Source organism: Hevea brasiliensis, chromosome 3, assembly GCF_030052815.1.
Source record: "Hevea brasiliensis isolate MT/VB/25A 57/8 chromosome 3, ASM3005281v1, whole genome shotgun sequence".
Lineage (NCBI taxonomy): Eukaryota > Viridiplantae > Streptophyta > Magnoliopsida > Malpighiales > Euphorbiaceae > Hevea > Hevea brasiliensis.
In genome coordinates this window covers 8,697,600-8,715,021 of record NC_079495.1, presented here as the reverse complement: position 1 = coordinate 8,715,021, position 17,422 = coordinate 8,697,600, and the positions used below count along the sequence as shown (strand labels likewise).

At 33.1% G+C, this 17,422-nt stretch overlaps 1 protein-coding gene across 1 annotated transcript; it reads left to right on the top strand.

The window, feature by feature from the left end:
• Positions 1-9,770: 9,770 nt before the first annotated feature.
• LOC131178294 (probably inactive leucine-rich repeat receptor-like protein kinase At5g06940) lies at positions 9,771-11,148 on the top strand. Its single transcript, XM_058143232.1, has 2 exons — positions 9,771-10,449; positions 10,778-11,148. Exons 1-2 carry the CDS (start codon positions 9,771-9,773, stop codon positions 11,146-11,148), a joined length of 1,050 nt encoding a protein of 349 aa, XP_057999215.1.
• The last annotated feature ends 6,274 nt before the right edge of the window (positions 11,149-17,422 follow it).

The window sequence follows — 17,422 nt, the reverse complement described above, 5'->3', positions numbered from 1 at the left end:
GCTCTGGGCTGAAGCCCTCACGGTTTTAAAATGCGTCACTAGGAGTTACGAACCACCAACTTATAAACCCAGCATCTCTCCCGTGTTTTGCCGATGTGGGATTTGCCTAGGGTGTTACAATGTCTAGGAGGGAAGATTTATAGATCTAGCATTTTACCAAGTTTGGAAAATATATTGTGAAATCTGGATATCATTCTATTTTTAATTCGGTTGAGAATACTTCTATTTTTGTTGTGTTTGGAGCTTGGAAAAAGTTATGGAAAATGCGTGTCCCTTTTAAGGTTTAAAATTTCCTATGGCGAATGTTAAGAAGTATCCTTCTTATAAAGTCTAACTTTAGAAATAAGGGAATTAATATTGAGCTGGGTTGTGTAGTTTGTAAAGCGGTGGAAGATGATATGCATGTTTTTATTCATTGCCCCCTTACGTAAGATTATTGGCATAGAGTTGGTCATCATCCAGGTGCACGTTCTTTCTTTTCGATGCATGAATTATTAAGTTATTTCTTTAATTTGCTGGATGATGGGGCTATGGGAAAGGCATGTGTGTAGATGTGGAATATGTGGTATCAAAGAAATCTGCTTTTATGGCAAAGACAATTGAGTACTGCCTAGTCCTTAGTTGACTCGGCTTCAAACTTTTATGGCGAATGGCTTAATGCAAATGAGCAGGCTTTAATAAATGTCGAAATCTCTCAGCAGGGGTGTGTTAGTCACTAGTGCATGCCTTAGGTGGGTCGTGTGAAATGCAACATGGACGCTATCATATTTTCAAATGATGCCAAGTCATCCGATGGTGCCTCGATTCGAGATTCTAATGGGCATTTTGTTTTGAGTGTCACAAGTTTTTTTGAGGTTGTGCATTGCCCGCATATGGCTAAGGCCATGGGTCTTCGTGAGGTGCTTCTTTGGTTGGGTAGTTGCAACTGGAAGAGTGTGGATATTGAAATGGATTCTAAAATGTTTGCTGATGCTATTAATTCATTAGAATATGATTTTTCAAAATTTGGACAGATTATTCATAATTGTCAACATCTTTTATCACAAGGGTCTAATTGGATTTTAGTTTGGATTCGAAGACAAGCTAATATAGCATCTCATTCTTTTGCTAGGCTGGCTATATTATATGCTAGTCTTACTTTATGTTCTGAGCTTTGGAGTGTTATGATGTTTTTTTAGTTTTTTTAAGCTAACGTTTTGGGTCCTAAATTATATTTAATGGGTTAGTCTATTGGCTTGGGTTGTAGTATGGACCTAATTTGTTAAGTTTTTCCTGAATTTTTTTTGTAAATATAATTTAATTAAAAAAAAGGTTATATTTGGATTCATGGATTTGAAGCTATGGATTTGGATTTGGATCAATCTTCTTATTTGAGAGGTTTAAAAAAATTATAAATTTGAATTTTGATCAAATCCAAGGTAATTATAAAGACTTAAAAAAGTAAGGATTTAAAATAATTATTTGAAATTCAAAATCAACCTAAAAAATATTTTTTTCATAGATACTCACTTCTATTTTAAATTCAAAATTTGAAAATTATTTTCTATCAAAATAAGGTATTTTTAAATTTTTGAATTTTAAATTCTAAATTTCAAATGTAAGATTTGGAACCCCTTATATATGAATCCAAATTTATAAGGGATTTCAAATCCAAATTTCAAATTCAAAAATATCAAAGATTAAAAAAATATAAAAATTAAATTAATAAAATTAAAATTTAGCTTAAAATAATACACAAATTGATTCGAGATCCTTTATATATAACAATGCGAAATAACTCAACTTGATTTATTTGAGAAAAACACAAGGCTCAAATAATAACTAATAATTAAAAATAACTCAAATCCACCCAATTTATTCCGTTCAATTGTTTTTTGTTCCCCATCACCTAACCAGTATATTTAACATGGAAAAAGAGAAGCATGCATGAGAATAAATGCAAATAGAGCACAAATGGTAACCAAATGGTATTAACAATAATAGCCTTTAATAGTAATTTTTCTTTTTTTTTTTTTAACAAATAGAGAAAAATGTGAAAATTCTAATGTAAAATGTAGAACGATTTTTCTTTTTTTAATAGAGGGTTGGAGGAATGATCTGAATCTTGCAGCTGAGTGACAACTATTAACCAAGTCAAACTGATTAATTATTAGTTAGTTATTTCTTAAGAAATTCATTTATATTTTAAAAAAGAAAATTACCAAAGTAAAAAGGTAAAAAAGATAGTTACTAATTTAGGTTTTTTTTCTTCGTTTAATTACTCAAATTAAAATTCATTACGTATGAGTGCTATTTTATTATTTATCACTATTTATATGAGCTTTTTATTATTCAACTTAAATCAGGCCTATTATTTAAAACAAAATTTTTTTCAAATAAAATTTTCCTGATTGAATTTGCATAATAATTAACAAGAGTAATAAAGATCTAAAATTGATTGCTAATTAAGTTTTCCATCTATTGTTACTCTTAATTAGACATGAATATTTTTTTTTCAAAGATAAAATATACGCACACACGGATTAGTAATAGAAATAAATCATCCTTAAAATTATAGTAATTTATCAAAGTCTTTGTTCCTATATAACCTACAATCATGTACATTTCATAACCGATGAGAAATTCTGAAGGACCAACTCACTGGCAGACCAGATATCGACATTTTTAGTCTTATATGCAATGAGAAATGAAATTTACACTTTTCTTTGATAGAAAATGATGGAAAGTCAAATAAATTTAATATATATAGATTGTGGGAATTTATTAATTGCTCTTCTAAGATAGTACATTATTATTATTATCACTATCATTATTATTATTATTGGATATTCTTTTTCAGCTAATTAATTTTTTACCATGAAATTTTTTTTTTTCTAAAAACATGAGATTTTTCACAAATGTTTGCTTCAAATAGATTGCTATTTCTTATTTATATTTTCACAATCAATTTTACACATGAATTTAAATTCCACCTTTTAAATTAATTATATTGGATATTAAAAACTTTAGTAATGAATTTATAATAATTTATATTTCAAAAAGGTAGTCCGGCATGGATATAAAAGCATGCATGAAAGAATAAATACAAATAAAGCACAAATGGCAATATAAATTCCAAAATGGCCATTTTAAACAAATTTGTTAAGTAAATTATTTATATTTCTTTATTTATTTATATATATGGATATCTGATGTGGCGTATATGTGTCACTGTATATAGATTTGAATAAAGGGCAATTCTTACCTACATCGCCAACCAATCAATAATTGTCATTTTAGTAAAAATCATGATAGGTTCCATATAAAAATACCTGTATATAGTACAAGAATGATAACTATTGTATTTGTATTAATTCTAGTTTCTTTATTAAAAAGATTAATTCTCAGCAACTTTTCTTTCAATCTTATATAAATTCCCAGGTGAAAAATAAACAGTTCAACCAATCTAAGCTAGGCAATTGCTTCTGCTGCTGATGAAACCTCAGATTCAGTAGATTTGGAAGCTACAAAATCATCAAAACATCCACGCGTGAATAGGTCAGCATATACATGTATATAGATAGATTTTATTTTCTTTTTTCTCTTTTAATTTGGATTTCTTGCTAACTCCATGACCATTCTGAGCTTTAATTTGTTCATGGAAATGCAGGATCAAGGACCAAGGATTCGTGCAACCAATGACAAGTAAATATTAATAATTAATTAAACTTTCTGTGATTAATTGCCTGATGAAATTTATACAATTTGGATAATTTAACTACATGTATAAATATAGTTATGTAAATTCAGATGAACTTTGTTGATAATCGTTCAAGCAGGTATGTCTGAGAAAGAAGGTGGGGCAGCAGGAGCTCAAGAAATGGATTCTCAAAAGCTTTCATCACCCTCTGCACAGCAAAATTTTCCGGTAGGCTGATGTATAGAAGAGAGGTTTACTATTATTATTATTATTAACAATCCAATTTCATTTAGTTTTGATTAGAGTTCAAACTTGAGATTGCGCTTTAAAAGTAACTTAATTAAAATAAAAATTCAGTTGATGGATTATATTCTTATTATGTCAACAAATGACGTGAGCACAATTAAGATTGACAAAAATACGAGATCTTTTTATGTGAGATATTTAACACAATTTATATTAAATTGTATAAGATGAATTTAATACACAACATTTAACATGATTTAACATAATTCAATATTTTTAATTTTTTAAAAAATAATGTATTATGTGAAATACATTCATTAATTTTAAAACCTAACATTAAACAAGCAACATTTAGCTAATCAATATTTTAATTAAAATTTTAAAAAATAATTGTTAAACAATATAATTTTGAATTGATACATAAATTTACAAACTAAATAAGTTTTAATAAAGGAAATACAAATAAACTATAATAAGATAATAGATCTCTAACAAAATAAATAATTAAGCTTATATATTAATTTATGATTCTCTAGTAATGCCTATTTACGGGTTAGTGGTTCACAAGTTGACTTGTGATAAAAATAATAAAGATTTTCATAAATGTGTTAAATTGAGTTAGCAGGTTAACCCATGACATGAAATGATTATTATGATATATTTGGTAGAAAGTTAAAAAATTTAAGAGTTAAATGTTGCCCTTGTAAGTTTTATTCTTTAAAGAGAGTAATTATTAACGTAAGCCCCCCAAGGTTAACATTTAACCCCTCAAGAAGGTATAAATATTAATGAGATGAAAAGTTAATATAATCTCTTTAAGTATCCAAACAAAAGTAACGGTGGATTAAAAGTTAAAAGGACAATAATTACCCCTTATTAACCTCATACCAAATATCCCTTTAGTATGTCATAAGTAGGTGTACACGATTTCGATTAAAACACAAATAAAGCCAATACTAACTCTCTATTTTTTATGTCGTGTCTAAATTTGCAACCTACAACTTGAACTAATATTGCTCAGGGTAGTGAGAGATTTTTGTCAATGACCTAGTCAGTGAGAGCAAATGAACGAGACCCAAGTAGATTGGCCATCCATACAATCCATACAATGGTAAATGACAGTTAGGCATATGCGCTTGAATTTGAACCCAATTGCCCTTTAGGGAGAGTGTGAAAGTATGAAAAATGTGATAAAATCCCACATCAACTAAGGATAAGAAATTGGAAGGACTTAAAGAAAAAATGAAAATCAAATCAAAATAGGTAGAGTGATAGGGAGTTCAGGATCTATGATTTCCAATAGGTGACATGTCCAACTCCCACCATTATTAGTTTAAGTTACATTCTATTGTTTATGCAAATGTATTTAGGTTATGTTTGATAGAGCATAATATAATGTAATTAAAGTTGTAATGCAATATAATGTAATTGTCATTACAATCCTATGTTTGGTTGCAAAATATAAATATAAGTAGTGTAATGTGATAATAATTTACATATAATTTTTAATTTATTTATAGTGTTAATATTAAGTGGCAGTGGTTGCAGCAATTAGTAGTTGAGTGATAGTTGTGTCTACGTGGTGGTGGCAATGGTGATAGCAGTGGTGTGGTGGTGGTGGCAAGGTGAGGTAGTGGTAGTGATAGTAGCTAGGTAGTGGTAGAAGTGGCAGTTACTAAGTTGTAGCAGTGGTCAAGTGGTGGTGGTGGTAGTGATAGCGATAGCGATGGTAGTAACAGGGTAGTGGTAGTCATTGTAATAGGATAGTGGTAGTGATGGTGACAAATTAGGATAGTAGTAGTAGTAATAGTGGTGGTGGTAATATTGATAATAAGTGAAAAAATCAAAACAAGTAATTATGATTATATCTATTTTTATTTGTAATGATCATTACGTTACTTTAAGCATAATTGATTATATAATGTAATTGCCATGCCATTACATTAAAGGTCATGTTTGGTATGGCTTAATCAAAGTTGTAATACGCGATTATATTTGATATTTGATTATGTTATTTGGTAAAACAAAAAAAATTAACATAATGGAATGACAATACAAAAATGGATGTAATCGTGATTACATTACAACTTTGATTATACCTTACCAAACAGGGCCCTTTAATGTAATGGAATAACAATTATGTAACGTAATTAATTATGTTTGAAATAACATAATGGTTATTATATACAAATATAGATGTAATCATAATTACTTGTTTTGATTTTCATATTTATTGTCAATACTATTACCACTACCACTACTCGGCCACCACTGCTACTACCACTACTACTCCTACTCTGTCGCTGCGATCACCACCACCACCACTATCACTATCATGTTACCAGCATCACTATCACAATCACTTGACTGTACTATTACCTCACCTTACCATCACCACTACCATCTAATTACCGCTGCCGTCACCACCACTACCACTTAGCCACTACTATCACTTGACTATCAATCACTATAACCATTATCACTTATTATTAACATTATAAATAAATTAAATATTAAAATAAAAATTATTATTATATTCTACTACTTACATTTTTATTTTGCAACCAAATAGAGAAATGTAATGACAATTGCATTACATTACATTATAATTTTGATTACATTACATAATTGATTACATTGTATTATAATACACTCTACCAAACATAACCTAAATTTTTTTATGTTACCAAACAACATAATCAAAGTTTTAATGTAATAGCCTTATATTATGTGAAAAAAAGAGAGATTTTTTTTTTTTTATTGTATGACATTGAGACAGTGTTGAATTTGGTAATGGAACTTCAATATTAATGTAGGAATTAATGAGGCATTGGAGAAGATGGCTCTGAGTACTGACCAAGATGTTGTAGCCTCTGTTAGAAGGTATATTTATATACACATTACTGTATTTTCTGTCACCTTGTTTCAAGGCTGATTTTACACTTTTTTTTTTCCCATTTGAAACAGGCATGATGAAACGATTGAGACATATCAAGCAAGGAAGGGACCTACCAAAGAACATAACATCCTAGGAAAAATTGGTCAGTTATACAACCTTCTTTTAAAAATTCAAATTTTTGTAGAAACTAATATATACCTAATTAAAAATGGATAGACAATACATTAATTTTAAAACTTAAAATTAAACAAGTAAGCAATATATACATATTTCAATATTTAGCTAATCAATATTTTAAACAAAAGTTATAAAATAAATAATTGTTAAACAATATAATTTTCAAAATAATACATAAATTTACAAACTAAATAACAAAACTCTAATAAAATAAATAGTTAAGCTTATATATTAATTTATGATTTTCTGGTAATGCCTATTTATGGGTTAGTGGTTCACAAGTTGACTTGTGAAAAAAATAATAAAGTTTTTCATAAATGTATTAAATTGAGTTAGCGGGTTAACCTATAACATGACATGATTATTAGGATGCATTTAGTAGAAAGTTAAAAAATTAAGGGTTAGATGTTTGTAAGTTTGAACCCAATTGCACTTTAAGGAGAGTGTGGAAGTATGAAAAATGTGAAGTATGAAAAATGTTATAAAATCCCTCTTCTACTAAGGATAAGAAATTAAAAGGACTTTAAAAAAAATGCAAATCAAATCAAAATAGGTAGAGTGATGGGGAGTTCAAGATCTGTGATTTCCAATAGGTAATATCACCAACTCCCACCATTATTAGTTTGAGTTACATTCTATTGCTTATGCAAATGTATTTAGATTATGTTTGGTGGAGCGTAATATAATGCAATTAAAGTTGTAATGTAATATAATGTAATTGTCATTATATTCATATGTTTGGTTATAAATATAACTAGAGTAATGTAATGATAATTTTAATTTTAATATTTAATTTATTTATAGTGTTAATAATAAGGGGTAGTGATTGAGGATTGGTAATCGGATGCTAATGGTGGCTAAGTGGTGGTGGCAGTGGCGACAGCGGTGGTTAGGTGGTGATGGTGGTCGCAAGGTGAGGTAGTGGTGGTGATAGAAGTGGCAGTGGCTAAATGATGATATTAGTGGTCAAGTGGTGGTGGTAGTGATAGCGATGGTAGTAACGGGGGGTGGTGGTGGTGGTGATGGTATTAGTAGTATTGGTGATGGTGGTGGTGACAAAGTGGGGTCGTGGTGGTAGTAGCAGTGATGGTTGAATAATGGTGGTAGTGGTAGTATTGACAATAAATAAAAAAATCAAAACAAGTAATTATTATTACATCTATCTTTATTTGTAATGATCATTACATTGCTTTAAGCATAATTGATTACATTATATAATTGTCATTCCATTACATTAAAGGCTATATTTAGTAAGGTGTAATTAAAGTTATAATATAATCACGATTATATTGCATATTTTTTTATATTACCAATAACGTAATCAAATATGCAATGTAATCGTGATTATGTTACAACTTTAATTGCGTCCTACCAAACATGGCCTTTAATGTAATAGAATGACAATCATATAATGTAATCAATTATGCTTACAATAATGTAATGATCATTACAAACAAAGATGGATGTAATAATGATTACTTATTTTAATTTTTTTATTTATTGTTAATACTATCATTATTACCACTACTTAGCTACCACTGTTACTACCACCACTATTCCTACTCTGCAACCACCACCACCACCACAACCACCACCACCATCACCACCATCACCATCACCATCATGTTACCACCATTACTATCATTATCACTTCACCACACTACTACCACTACTACCAAACCTTGCACCACCACCACTACCAAATTACCACTGTCGCTAATGTCGCTACCACCGCCACCACTGCTACTTGACTACCAATCACTGCAATAATTATCACTTATTATTAATATTATAAATAAATTAAATATTAAAATAAAATTTATCATTATATTTTACTACTTATATATTTATTTTGTAACTAAATTGAGTAATGTAACGACAATTAAATTACATTACAATTTAGATTGCATTACATAATTGATTATATTGCATTATATCAAGCTTTACCAAACGTGACTTAAATTTTTTTATGTTATCAAATAACGCAATCAAAGTTTTAATGTAACGGACTTATATTTTGAGAAAAGAAAGAGATTTTTTTTTATTGTATGACATTGAGACATTGTTGAATTTGGTAATGGAACTTCAATATTAATGTAGGAAATTAATGAGGCATTGGAGAAGATGGCTCTGAGCACTGACCAAGATGTTGTAGCCTCTGTTAGAATGTATATTTATATACATAAAAGTGTATTCTGTCACCGTGTTTCAAGGCGGCTTTTACTTTCTTTTTTTTTTCTTTTTTTTTTTCATTTGAAACAGGCATGATGAAACTCCTGAGACATATCAAGCAAGGAAGGGACCTGCCAAAGAACATAACATCTAGGGAAAAGTTGGTCAGTTATAAAACCTTCTTTTTAAAATTCAAATTTTTGTAGAAACTAATATACCCGAATAAAAAATGGATAGACAATCAAGAAACCGAAGAGGAAGCTGCTGCTGCTGCTGCTGACATTACATGTATGAAGTAGAAAGGAGAGCAATGGATGAGCAACTATGATGCAAAAACAAACCTTGTAAAAAGGGCTTTCACCTGTCACCATACTTCAGTAATACCTGGTAATCAAGAACAAAAAACAAATTCAAGATTTGGTTTCATGGAGTATCAAGAAGAGTGCTAGACAATACATCAGGTTCGACATTCTATCATGAATCTTTTAGCCCCTTTGGATCCTCCCAAGAAGTGTTGAAAGAGAAGCAAAAAGCCTCAGTTTTATCAAGGTTTAGGCATGCGAGTTCTGTCACCATAGGTCGATTGGTCTTAGTGCAATGGCATGTGCTTTAATCTCTATAGCAGTTGGTATTGGAATTTTGCTTGTTGCTGCTGAGTTCATTGTTTTCCATCGATCCTCTAAGTGGAAATCTCAAATGGGTGGCTGGAGCTCTGTGTTTTTCTATCATCTTAGAATAACTGAGCATGATCTGGTTATGGCAATGGATGAGAAAAGTGCTGTAGGAAGCGGTGGAGCATTTGGCAGAGTATATACTATAAGTTTACCAAGTGGAGAACTGGTTGCTGTAAAGAAGGTAGTCAATATTGGGAGCCAAACTTGGAAAGCACTGAAGGCTGAGGTCAGGACATTAGCCAAGATCAGGCATAAGAGCAGAATTAAAGTTCTTGGATTTTGCCATTCAGATGAATCAGTTTTTCTAATTTATGAGTACTTGCAAAAGGGAAGCTTGGGGGATATTATTGGAGGAACAGATTGGCAGTTACAATGGAGTGTTAGACTGAGGATTGCCATTGGGGTTGCTCAAGGATTGGCATATCTTCACAAGGATTATGTTCCACATTTACTTCACAGAAATGTCAAGTCGAAAAATATTCTTCTGGATACAGATTTTGAACCAAAGCTCACTGATTTTGCTCTCGATCGACTCGTGGGAGAAGCTGCATTCCGGTCAACAATTGCTTCAGAATCTGCAGATTCTTGTTACAGTGCTCCTGGTACACTTCTTTCCTTCTTAGTCAACCACTTACATATGAATCCTAATCATTTGACGGATGCTTATTTGTTTCCTGTGGACTACTTTTAATTGCAGATTAATTTGCACACCAGTTTAGGACCTTTTATTTGATCTCTTTTGATAACGTTCTGCAAAATTTCAATTGCTTTTGGGTTTTTCATTTAAAACTAAGAAGCATTACCATGATTTTTACAAATATGTTTCAGAAGATGAGACTTGACTGAACTATATTATTTTGATATGCACTGGAGTTATTGCCTAATTTAAGATCTGAAAAACTCCTCATATGGTTGATTTCTTGGTTACAGAACTTGGATACAGTAAGAAAGCAACAGAACAAATGGATGTTTACAGCTTTGGTGTTGTGCTACTAGAACTCATAACTGGCCGTCAAGCTGAGCAAGCTGAACCAGTGGATTCACTTGATATCGTGAAGTGGGTTCGAAGGAAAATCAACATAACCAATGGAGCAATCCAAGTTCTAGATTCTAAGATATCAAACCCTTACCCACAAGAGATGCTAGGAGCTCTAGACATTGCTATTCGATGCACGTCTGTAATCCCAGAGAAACGACCATCAATGGTTGAAGTTGTAAGAGGAGTTCTATCTCTAAGCCCAAAAACTCAACTTCCAGGTTCAGACTTCTCAATGCAGGAGGAGAATTCAGTTCCAGTTTAAATGTTGAACAATAGATTACCCCTTTTCCTTCTCTTTTTGTTTCATGTCTTTATATGTAAAAAATGCAACTTGATTTCACATATGCTATTTTAACTCTCCTCTGATCGAGGAAAGAAAGTGTTTGCATGGCATTCTCTGTTCTGGGTTGGATTTTTGTACCAAATTGGTTAAAATTAATACAAGAAGTTCATAATATTGATTCTGTTGCTGAGCATCTCAATATTGCTACTTTATATGTGGTTTGCAACTAATTAATACTTCAAAAAGTATAATTTAATTTTAAAATATTAGAAACAAATAAATTCGTAATTTTGTAATAAGAATTACATATAAGGATTCAAATTATAAACTTTACAATAATAAGGACATGAGTATATATTATAAATCTTTTTCAGTCTCCCCGAAGGGAGGTTTCGGATCTTCTTTGTTGGGATCTGCAGGACATTGCTTGGTCTAGAGTTGTTTCGGTAGCTCGGTGAGTTCATTCCTTTCAAGTTTTGGATCTTCGATGATTCTGTTTTTGAGGGGTTGCATGTAGGTTGATGATCTTCAATGAAAGGGCTTTTATAGCCGTGCTTGTGTGCGGTGTTTGGTTTTGAGGTCTCTGGCTGGAGCTGCGATGGTAATAGTCGAAAGCAGTTTGGAGGCCTCTAGTTGGTGTTTCGACTTTTGGCTCTACGGTTTGGTTTTTGCACAGTGAGAAGGTTTCCTTGTATTGGCCGTGTTTGAATTTTCGTGAACGGCTTCTACACCATAATTGGGAAGGCTTTCTTGATTGCTTATAGTGCCATGAGAGCTCTGTAGTAGCCCCCTTTGCCCGGTACAGAGCTGGGTTTATCGTTCTGCTGATATTCTAGAAGTTTGGTTTGTTGTGGCAGGGTGGCTGTGCTTGGATGGGCGATATTAGTCGTTGACAACGGACAAGCAATGGAGGAGGACGGCGATGGGTGCTCTGTTAAGAGGCTCTACAGTCCTAAGGTTGATTTAGAGTTTGGTTTTTGGTTGGGTCTTACCGATTTGATTTGATTTGGGTAAATGGGCTTGCAGGCAACACTAAGAATTCGACATTTAAACTGAGCTAGACCAGACATATTCTGATACCATATTACAAACTTAAATTAAACAAGGAGACGAGAAAATGTTACTAGCCAAACAATAAGCCTACTATTTCAAAATGCCAAACAGGCATGTAAGGTTGCATCACTTCAACGGAGTTTTCCAAGTGGGCATTTTAAATTGTAGGACAATTTTAACCAACCTTACAATTTTAAATAATGCTTTTATATTCTATAATTAACTGGTAAATATAAATAACAAGGTTATTTTTAAAAAAGTTAAATGTAAAAAAATTCAAATCCTTTTGACTTTTCTTCTGAAATTCACTATCCTACCCAAAACTTAAAAATGTATCAACAATTAGGAAAGATCTATTCATCAATCTTATAAAATTAATATATAACATAATATATGAACAATATAATAAAATAATATTAATTGCATCTATAAAAATATATACTATGAATACTATGAGATATATGAGTGCTCAAGAAAGAACAATATTAAGTATATATTTAGTAAACTAAAAAAATAATATAATAAGTTTAATTATTGGGCCTTGGGTATTGAATTAATTAATAAAATAATCATTTAAAGTATTAAAATTGAGGTAATAATGGTAATAATAAAAATACTTAAAGAAAAATAAATACCTAATATAAATAGCAATAACCATTAATTATAAAGAAATTAATCTTTGTATATTAAACATCATGAAGCAGTACTAAGAATAAGTGTCATGTGTCAACTCTAAGAAAAATCTTACATACTCTCTCTCTCTCTCTCTCTCTCTCTCTCTCTCTCTCTCTCTCTCTCTCTATATATATATATATATATATATATACACACACACACACACACACACATTTACAATTAAACTATAAAGTTTGCATAATTATTGATTAAACCCTCATATTTAATTGATATTTCAAATTGATCTGATCGTCAATAAACCATTAGCATATTTAGGGGATTCCACGTTAGTTGCCATATCATTACTGTAGAATTCATATCAATCAAACTTGAAGATTTATTTCGCAATTATGCAAACTTTATAGTTTAACTGTAAAAATTGACAAATTTTTTTTTTTTTGGCAATTACCCTAAGTTAGGATTTTTGACGTGGTTTTTCTAGCGATGACATGGTAGTTGATATGGAATTCCCATTAAGTATATTAATAATTTTTTAACGGTTGGGTCAATTTAAAACATCAATCAAACTTCAAAATTTAATTGCAAAAAATACCAAATTCAGAATTTTTTTTTTGACAATTGACCCTATATATAAACACTTGCATATTTATATAGCTCAAATAGAATACATAAAACATCGGTATTAAGCTAATTCTATGGTGTATACCAAGACTAAAAATTGGGGTTAGGGATTATCATTATGAAATTCAACTAATGGATGCAACTGACACGTTTTGAAGCATAGGAAAAAAAAATATTTTTCACAATATCTTTGAGCTTTTGAGTGCTCGCGAATCTTATCTAATTCACTATCAGCTGTTCAGTGGAGTTTTGTCGACCCAAAGATATGTCTGGAATTCCTAAAAGACATCAATGAACTAGAATTTTTTTAGATACTGAAAGTACACCACTAGAATTGTCGCGATTAATATCAAAGATAACTAAAATTGTTTTCTCTCTCCTCATGAAAATATTGACAATGTAAAATTGTTCTCACTTGATATTGTTAGAGGTGTTGGGATGTCATCGATGAATAATTTTGTAAAAATTTCCATTATAATTTGTAAATTCAAATACATTATGGTTGTATTTGGATTTGTGGTATTGAGTCTTGCTCTAATGGTATGAAATTCTCTCGCCTATGGCAGCGAGTTTTCCTATTTTCTATGAAGTCTAGTTTCGAAAACCTAACGCTTGCAGAAGATAGATGAAGTGGAGGCCTTAGATCTTATGGTTGCAGAGGCAGGAGATCACCAAGCAAATAACAAATATACATTGGTTGGACGACTTTTGACAGATCGTACTGTTAACTTTAGTGCAATGCGTAATACACTTTCCCACATTTGGAAGCTATGGAGGGGTGTTTTCATACAGGATTTGGGATCGAATCTTTATTTGATTCAATTTTTCATCCTGTGGATCTGCATCGGGTGATAGACGGTGGACGTTGGTCATTCAATAACCATTTGTTGGTGACTCACCATTTGCAACCTCGCGAGGATCCGTTTATAGTTGAGTTGAATGAAGCATTATTCTAGGTCCAAATTCACCATATGGCGGTGGGCTATATTAATGAAGCTGTTGCAAAATTACTAGGTGATTTTATTGGAAAATTTATTTCTTATGACACTACCATTAGCAAAGGAGGCTAAAAGAGTTACATGAGGATTAGAGTTGCTTTGGATATTCGGATGCCCCCTCAAGCGTTCGAAGAAAGTCTTAACCAAAGGTGACCATGATTTTACTATTTATTTCCAATATTCTATTTTCTTTGCAAGTGTCTTGGGCATAATAAGAGTTTTTGCAAAAAGTTATTCGATGGCACATAGAGCCCGAGGCAGCGTGGATGGTGTCACGGGGCCACTTCCTAACTCGGACAGTAGTCCTATGCGGCGCCTAGACTTCCAACCAATTTAAGCCAGCCTACTCGTATTCAAGGGTCTTTCTCCTTATAGAGGATCTCAAATGTTCTTATAGAGGGTTTTTCACATATCTAGCCCAGTAATGGAGCATTGATATTCCTTGTAGCACGATGTCACCCTTCATCGTGTACATCCACAAGCATCGTCCAAAGCAAGGCAATAAGCATCATCCGACCGTATGGCTGAACCCAAAGCCAATGTATAATATTTGTTCCCCTATACCGAGTAGCATCATTGGCCCTTATACCGAGCAGCATTGTCGGCCTTATATGGAAACCTCGGGCCTAGGAGAGACGCGCACTATAAACCCCTCAGCCTTGTAGTGTCCATGAAGCTCCTTCTTCATGGAGACACCGAGCTCCTTTCTCACGAGAGCACGATGATCGCCGCCTAGTACCATGAGTACGTAGGGAGCTCACTTAGAGTCACGCCCTTGCGCCAGTGACCCCGGGGATGGTGGAGAGCTTGACACCAAACTTAGCAACTAGCTGGGCCCGACCATGCTCACTAGTGGCCAACTAGTCACACCCCTCTAAAGAGCATTAGGTACATAGTGACCTCTGGCAGGAGGAGACATCAGTATGTCTCAGTGGTCACCCCCCCTGCACTTTTCCATATTTATAAAAGTGTCTGCCAAACTTCTCATTCTCATCAATTGTGCCCTTACACCATCTCATAGGCCTACGGTTTGGCTGGGTTTGGTCAATCCTTACGGGCTAACGGGCTGTCCCCCTTACATTTTCCCCCACTTAGACAATCGATGTCCTCATCGATTTGCCTTGAACAACCCTTGTTGAATAAAGCTCTCTTGAACATCTTGTGCCTCTCCGTGTTATTCACCATCTTGAACAAAGCTCTCCCAAACATCTTGTGCCTCTTTAAATCTTTCATCATGTCTGGTTGTCACATATTGATCTCATGATTCCTTTATGTATCTTCATATGAACTTGTGTGTGTCTTCATACACCTTCTTCATATCATCCTCATGTTAGGATTGTGGCATGGTTGCCCCACTCGATCAATGATGGAATGGCTGCCCCGCTTGATTAATAATGACATTACCATTTTTTTCCTTGTGACATTCTCCCCCACTTAGATACTCGACAACCCTGTCGACTACCACTATTGTTGCCGTGGCATTGCATTCCAGCGAGTTCTCACTTTGATGGATCTGTTTAATCCTCTGCATACTCCCCCACTTAATTCTTTAAAGCTCATTTTATGATGGTTCCTTCGGTGCTTCATTTCTCTGTATTGTGATGAACATGCCTCCGCATGAATAGTATTGGGCCTTCGCTAAGTCATTCTTATGGCTTTGCCTTATGGTCGCGCTATCGTAAGTACCTCGCAAAATAATCACAATACAAAACAATAGTGTTATATATGAACTCAAGCATAAGGAAGTAATAGTATTCCATTTCGGAGCTATGCTATAATATTATAGTTGCCAATAATGAACAACATAGTCATCATGTAAATGAATAGAGAAACTTACACATTATCGATTTCGTGTATCACCACGTTCCTCTCTGGAACTCACATTATACTCGTGGGACTCATTTCTCGTGCTAGTTTTGCCCTTATTTCTTACTGCACACCCATTGTTCGTACACCCATCTCTTGATGCTACCGCCTATCAACAATAAACAATTCTCGGCTACCAATTGCTTCTGCTCGCTTCGTTCTCTTCCTGTTTGGTTTTAATTCACCTTGGGCACCACAAAGTGAGTTTTGCATTCATGTTCTCTTGAGGTCTCCACCTTTTTGCTACTTCTCATCTTCCACTTGGAATGTGGTTGACACCTCGAAGGGATACCATATTGCTTATGATTGCAGTCTCCACCTGTAAAATTTCTACAAGATAGCCTCGAGGGACTTCTCTTATCCCACATGCTTCTCATTTTAGTTTCCTCAGTGAAAAACACATATACACGACTGCCACAGTCATCAAGCTCATCTCGTTATTGCAATCTAAATGCTTGGCCATCACAATTGTTTAGATCTCCCACAAATGTCTAGAACTCTATTTGACACCACTATCATCACAATTGTGATCCCAAGATCATTCGTTTGCCCATAACTCAATTTCACTTGACAAGTGCTTCATCATCTCTATGTATTCTCACTTCATAGGTATTCAAGGTGGCCTCAAGCTCTATTGATACACCCAATTCATCGTGGAGTCATTACCCTCTCCTCAAAAGATTACATCTAATGAGGCGTGCAGCCCTCCCACACGTGGTATCACCACTTTTATCACAATGTGGCTCTCATCACCACCATCTCGCATTTTAAGATTGTTTTGGCAAACTTTTTCTCATATAAGCTACCACCATCTGCATGATGACTCGGTTACTAGTACCAAGAATTCGTGACTTTGAGTTCTATATGAATATTTGGGCTACCATTTGCCAATGCAACTTCATAGTGCTTCCATGCACAATTGGGCCTCCGCCCTTTCTAGTGTTACCACAAGCCAACTCGTTACCTCTGAAATTGGATCTTGGGTTCTATATCCTTTCTAGGCTTATCGTAAGCCAATTCAATTTTTACGCAACATGATTTGGGATCCACCTGTCTCTTTTCCGAATTCATCTCATAGT